Genomic DNA, 6,979 nt, shown 5'->3' on the forward strand with positions numbered 1-6,979 from the left:
CGAATATGACACAGACTGCCTGGATATTCTCTGTAAGCATGAATGCCCCTGAAGGCCACCAGGGCACAGCCTCTGCAGTAATCCCAGTTTGTCATTGTGCAGCAATGTGAGAATCACGGGGGGGGGGGGGGGGGCATGTGGCCAACGGCTGGCTGGCAGGCAGGCAGGCTGGCTCACTGACCATGTGCCTCACCGTGAAAATCTGTCCTGGCAGTTACAGTGTCAGTGTGTTGGAATGTGCTGATGTGGGGGAGAGGAAGGGGAGGGAGGGAGGACCGGAGGGTGAGGATGGTGGGCGGCGGGCGTGGGCTGATGGAGCGGATTGCAGTGGCACCTCTGTTCCTCTGGTCGGCCCATCTGCTTAGAGAAATACACAAAACAGATATTCTGGTCTACTTTAACCAACTCTCTAACTACATTTGCAGCCGATAAATTCCCAGTGTCACATCTCATTCATATTCTACAGCCATAAGCAGTTGTGGAAAGTACAAGTCTTTAGGCACTTGCACATTTCCGGTTTATGCTTCTGTATACTTCTACTCCACTGCGTGTTGGATAGAAATATTACACGTTTTGCTCAACACTCTATAGTTTCTAGTTACTTAAGTAAAGGATGGTGAAGGATACGTTCTTCCTTTCTGCAGCAATGACTTACAAACCTTAAGGGGAAATTCCACCATAAAGTGGATTGTATTTCCTCAGTGATGTCCAGTTCAGTTTGGATTAGTGGATTGAGTTAGTGAATAGTATAATACAGCAGTCCCACAATAAATCCTACCTGGATGAAGGTTACAGTTTTCAGTTTTGAATGGCGTTTCTATTATTTACTCTTCCCTCATCGATATAATGGGTTAGATTGATTGGAAAACACTTCTCAGTATGACACAGCTGAATTCAACATCACCACAAACTTCAGACAAAAACTATAAAACATTATAATCTTCATGACGGAGGATTTCCTGTAAGACAGTTGTATTAGACTGTATTAGTTTTAGTCAGGTGTACCAAAGAAAAAGATGACTGAGTGTATATTTCATGGTTGATTTTCCCTTTTATTCTGCAATAGTGTTATCTGCACTTGGTGTTTACCTTTTCCGTCGCTACATGATCAGTTCACTGATTTCTGTTTCCTATTAATCTTTTGCACAGTGAGCAAGTATAATACATTTCTGTATACATTAAACCCCCGGCTTATGTTATGCAATATGTTCCCAGTGTGCACCACATATAACAATTCAAAGTGCACCGTGACTTTTCAGATCATCGAATTCTTCTCTTATTTTAGAAACACCTAGATAATACTTCTCTTGAACTTTGACATACAATACAACACAGCCCGCAGGCACCAGTGACGATACGTTAAACCTCAACCTTTCTGGGGACTGACTTCACTGCAAGGTAAAAGTAGCTTCACAGCACTTACATCAGCCCTCCCATGCTCTAATCTTAAAATAACCTTTTTCCTTCCATCACAACAATGCCACATTACACGAGTTAGCGTCACACCCCGCAGTCACGAGCCAGACAACCTTTCACACAGTGCCAAGTGGAACCGCAGGACCTGAGGTTATGAGCTGTTTTAAGTGCTTTAAAATACTATATGTCCTTAAAGCTCTCATTATATAGATTAATTGGTGTTGCCTGTGTGTTATATAAAGGTATACATGTTGACCTCAAACATTATATTTATTAAACTTGGTTATATTGATATACTGTTATATAGTTATGACAAGGAAATAAACAGTTTAAGTTCATTTAGTTTGCCTTAAAAGTTAAAAGTTTTATTATTATTATTTAAGTATCACAAATTGAGATGCTAAATCTTTAGCATGCGTACATCTCTACTGCCAACACACACAGTGACCATCCATTCATTCATGCATGTCCATCCATTTCTTTTGCCTTCTTATCTTCGTCTGGGTTTTGAGCTTTGGGTCAACCTAACCTGCATCGACTGTGGGAGGAAACCCACGTAGCAGAAGAACACATAAATGTACCGTGAGAGCAACAGAAAATAATAATGGGGAAACATTAAAATAACTGATGGAATGTTTTGTAATTGTTCCACTACTGATGGTATCTGTAAGGTTTTATAAAGCATTAAATAGAATAAAATCACATGGTCTGTCTCACATGAGAGGTTGAACTGGGTTGTGCAACTCAAGGACAACCTTCGCCTCCTCTCCTCTTGTGATCATGACTATGCACATTCAGAGGGGATTGCCTGATGACATCACCGTCATTCAACTCCGCAGAGATCACCTGCGTGAGACACAGTTGGAAAAGGAGAGGAGCGGGGAGTGTTTACACCGTCTTGCACAACAGATTGCATGACAGTGCCTCATTTCCAAAAATTTCCAAGAAGTTTCAGTCATGTGCTCTGCTGTAAATCACACCATATATTCTGGTCCCAGTGACAGAAGGAGTTAGCAACATAAATAGCAGGAAAACACCTGATGCAACCTTTGCTGTCTGAATAATACACACAGAACTCTTATATTATGAATATTCTTTGTAATGCAATATGTCAAATATAGACATTGCAAGTCCATATTCCTTCTTTAATTGTGCAGCATGTGTGCAATTGTCACATGCTCTTTTCTGGGAAGTCAGCTGGTGAAAATGCAAACTAAACTGTCCAACAAATCACTGAGAATTGGTGAAAAGGGAACCTGTTTGGATGAATGAACATGTTCCTGCTGACTGAGGCAGAAGCCTGTGCAGAGAGAGCGGTGAGGATTATTGTTCTCTTCAGCTCAGAGATGGCGCTGAGGCCACAGAGGCCAACATGACCCCTGTGATCCGCACGTGACTCCTCTTTTACAACTGCTAAAGGTCAGAATTCAGCTGGGCTTTACTAAAATTTCCAGAAATGAAAAAAAAAAGAAAACACATGTAGTTCTGGCTCCAAAAATACTTTTTATTGACAGCAATACATATGTGTATGTTGTATTCAGATTTTGCAAATAGTTAAGGTAAAAAATGAAACATAAATACACTTAAATATCATTAGAAATAACTTAAAATTGTAACAAAAGAACTATTTTACTTGTGGCAAAAAACCAGCTGGCATAGGAAACACTTAATACACAGAATGTCTTCACTGGATGTGTAGCCCTTCCCTTTTTAAATTATGACAATAGCAACACCAACATTAACAATTTAAATCAAATAAGTGAAATTGCAAAAGGTCCAGTGTTACAACAAGTGCTTTGTTTCTGCAGAGAGAGGCCGAGGCCTTGGTCCACTCAACAGCTCCATGTTCTGGTTTCTCCCCACTTTTCTGACTCGTCACAGAGGCTTTACCAAACAAATACATGATATAATCCTTCTGTACAGTGTCCAGCTTCACATTAAAAAGCACACATGCTTTTTTTTTCATTTCCACCTCATGACGATACAAGTGCCTCGCCATCTCATCTCGGTTGCAAATGCTGACAGACGCAACTCCAAACAGTCCTGTCCAAAGTGGAAATTCATCCTCCTGCCTTTTTTTTCTTTTAAATACATCCCATGTAGACAGCAGGGTCTTTTTTTTTCCTCCAAAATTTTCTTTCCCCATCAGCAGTGCTTTGGAATTTGATCTCTGGGTGGTAATATGTCCATCAGGGTTCACACCACTCTTCCTGTGCTGATAAAAGTCCTTTCACAGGTTTTTTACAGCTGAAAGTTCATCGTTCCGGCAAGTTGATGATAGGTACCCACTGGTCCATACAGCGGCTCTCTCTGCAGAATCGGTTCACTTTGCTCAAAGCAGGGTCCTTCCACGATGTAGAATGTGGGCTCTGAAAACATGAATAAAAAGAATAAATGATTTAAATGCTTTTACATGAGTACCTCTGCACTAAGTTATAAATAGTCCCTGTGTGTGCATATACAAGGTATTTCCTTCTGCTGAAATTCTTCAGGAGTCATATGAGGGAGGAGTCATACACATGTTTACCGAATGCACAAGAACAAGTACTGGCAAGTTCTTCCTTGAATAACAATTTCACTCATGTGCACGTGCCTCAACATCTTGTATAAAATCACTATCATCAATCGCTATCAAACATATCAATTGATGAGGAAAGATACTTACAGTGACCAGGACACAGTGAAGGTCCATAGGTTCACCCCCACTCTGTTTCCCACCTCCTCCTCCACCCAGTATTTCTGCCAGGCGCCTGGTGTTGTTGACTCTGAGGATGTTGATGTCATTTTCACAGCAGAAAGCCTGAATGAGGGTAAAGTGGATCTGCAGGGCCACATCTTTCACATCTTCGTCATCGGTAGCCAAGATGCACAAAACCACATTATCAGGGTCACTGAGGAGGGGGAGAGAAAACAAGACAGATATTCTTAGTCTCCTTATATAACAAAGCACAGTGTATTTCCTGTCACACATATGTAAGTAAACTAAACGTGTACATATATGTTAGAGGGTTTTTTTTTTTACAGTGTTAAAGATCTTTAACAACTGTCAGTAGGTCAGTAACTTAGTGTTAGCAGATATAACCTTGTACTTACACATTGAGTGATTTGGCAGCCTCGTACACACCGACTGTAATGCAGCCCTGTGGTAACGCAGAGGTGAGGACTTCTTCCAAAGCTTTCGCCACTGAATCCATTCTGCAACACAGAGGTATAGTTCAACGTTAACATCGTTACAACAAAAAAAACTTTCCACCGTCCGTTTGTTTTTTTTTTTCTGCTAATGTTAGCTGGACTCCTAGCTAACCACCCAGCTACCGGCACAACTGGCAGATGTGCACAAGTTGTGTGTCGCCACGTAAAAAGGTTCAGTTTCGATCATGTCACGGTTGAAATCGCTTTGACAGCTGTAGGAAAGTGGAAAGACTTATTTAAGACAGCCAGGTCAAGTTTTCTGATACTTTTTTTGTTCAGCTACATCCTGAGTGCAGCGTTAGCTAACCTAGTTATCGGAGCGAGAGACGGACCGTGTCGCGACCACGTCTCAACAGTTAACAGATCAAACACTGAATATTAACATCTACAGTAGCTGTCAGGACGCTGCACGTTAGTAATTACAACAGCAAAAGCTCTGAAATCACCTTAATCTTGCATTAATCTGTTTAATGCATGTAATGTTGCTGCACACTAACAGTAATATGTTGGTAACGATCGGTTTGGCAGGTTGACAGCGTTAACGTTAAACACGCATCGACGTTACATCGGAGTAAATGTATATTTACCTTTCTTGAGAATAATCTCCACTTAGTTCTTCAAATGTCATGTTGTACATAAAATCCAAATCCACCTTAGAGCAGAGAGTACAGTACTGGGGAGTTATCCCGGTATCTTCTCGACTTGACACACTTTTTATCTTTGGTCAACTATGCTGCAACTGAGAGATAAATCTGGCAACTTCACATTAAAACCGTCTGGGACAATACAAGTCAGGCGAACATTTGCATAGCTGTGATCATTGGTCGCATGCTAATTTTCCGGGTGTGCTCTCAAGTAGGATTGGACGGACACGCACCACCAGGCGTGTCTGTCTCCAACCGAGTTACTACCGTAACTGCAGCTGTCTGACTGCTGGCCTCTAACATTTGGACGATAAATAAAAATATACTCAGAAACCTGGCTGCAACACACCTCTTGCCCTGTTGGAATAACTTGTGCACATCTGTAACGTCAATTTTACTGGTGAACATCTAATACCCCTGAATCCTGCACACAAACACGTCTAACTTGACAGCAACGATGGTTTCTGACAGTGTAAGAACAACCTGAGAACATACGGGAATCTACATTTAAGATATAGTGAACTGGTGAATAAGTGAATTAATATCTGTTTCCTCGTCGTATCTAATAAAGTAATGGATGGGTAATGTGTTGCAGGACTCACCCTCGCTGCCGGACAGGACAGGACAGGTTTCAGGACAACTGCATGGCAACGGGACGCTGCTTCGGAAAGCTGCCCCGTGATTGGTCCGAATGCGGAACGTGCGAAAACCCATCGAAACCGCGCGCGAGATCCAAAGGACTGGCGCGAGAAAGTCAGGAGCTTGGAACCAATCCTAACCAAACTACTGTTACACACCTGACTTACTCCCGTTGGGCATTGATGAAAACTGGGTCAGATTCCTGGCTACAACTGTTTCCACTAAATACCACTTGTTTACCCTTTATTTATCGCTGTCTCTATTTAGGTTTCTATTTGAATATAAAAGTAAAGTTAATATAACATGTATTGGCAATCCTGTTATGAATATGTTGAATGAAAATATTATTATTAATATAAAAAAATATTAATTCAAGAGTTTACTTTAAAAAAAAAAGTACATGTTGAGCAGAATAGCCCCTTTAAAAGTGTTATTATACATATATAATATTATTGGAATATTATTACTTATGCATTAACACATAAGCAGTATTTTAGTATGACAACTGGTCAAGGTGGAGCTCATTTTTGCTACTTTATGTACTGTTGGGATTAATCTAACAAATCATCATGTTTTATAATTTAAGTATAACTGATGGTAATATGAGACTTTATGACACTGCAGATTTATACAATAGTTTGAAATCTGTTTCCCAACACTTTTGAACATATCTGTGGCAATGCATTTTACTCATTTGTTTTTCAAGGAAATTTTTGTTGTAGTTCATCCAGTCAATGTGACATAACTGTCACTTCAACAACCCTGCTCAATGTTTGATTTTATTTTCATTTCCTGGTCACTGTGAGTGTCAATTTCATGATATTCTTTATATGCATGGGAAGTTACATCTACAAGATAAATAATAAATAAGGGCTGCATCAATTAATCTGAAATAATCAATTACCAAACTAGTTTCCAGTAGTTTCAGAGAAGCCAATTCATATCACTGTGATACATAGAAATGATATGATATGGAAGTTAAAATTGAATGTTATGCTGCCCCCTGGTGGCTGCAATCAGAACTCACTGAGAGACTGCAGCAGCACACAAACACTCTCCTCTGTTATGATTAATACATTGCACAGTGC

General features: G+C 40.3%; 1 protein-coding gene across 1 annotated transcript; it reads right to left on the minus strand.

The window, feature by feature from the left end:
• Positions 1 to 2,899: 2,899 nt before the first annotated feature.
• gadd45aa (growth arrest and DNA-damage-inducible, alpha, a) lies at positions 2,900 to 5,360 on the minus strand. The gene is made up of 4 exons (XM_023414743.2): positions 5,196 to 5,360; positions 4,510 to 4,611; positions 4,082 to 4,307; positions 2,900 to 3,785 (listed from the first exon to the last, which is right to left on the minus strand). The coding sequence occupies exons 1-4, from the start codon at positions 5,243 to 5,245 to the stop codon at positions 3,672 to 3,674; spliced, it is 492 nt and encodes a 163-aa protein (XP_023270511.1). The 5' UTR covers positions 5,246 to 5,360; the 3' UTR covers positions 2,900 to 3,671.
• Positions 5,361 to 6,979: the final 1,619 nt, after the last annotated feature.

This window comes from Seriola lalandi, unplaced genomic scaffold, assembly GCF_002814215.2.
Source record: "Seriola lalandi dorsalis isolate HSWRI2012SDOR001 ecotype SW California unplaced genomic scaffold, Sedor1 jcf7180002054542, whole genome shotgun sequence".
In the NCBI taxonomy this organism is placed as follows: Eukaryota; Metazoa; Chordata; class Actinopteri; order Carangiformes; family Carangidae; genus Seriola; species Seriola lalandi.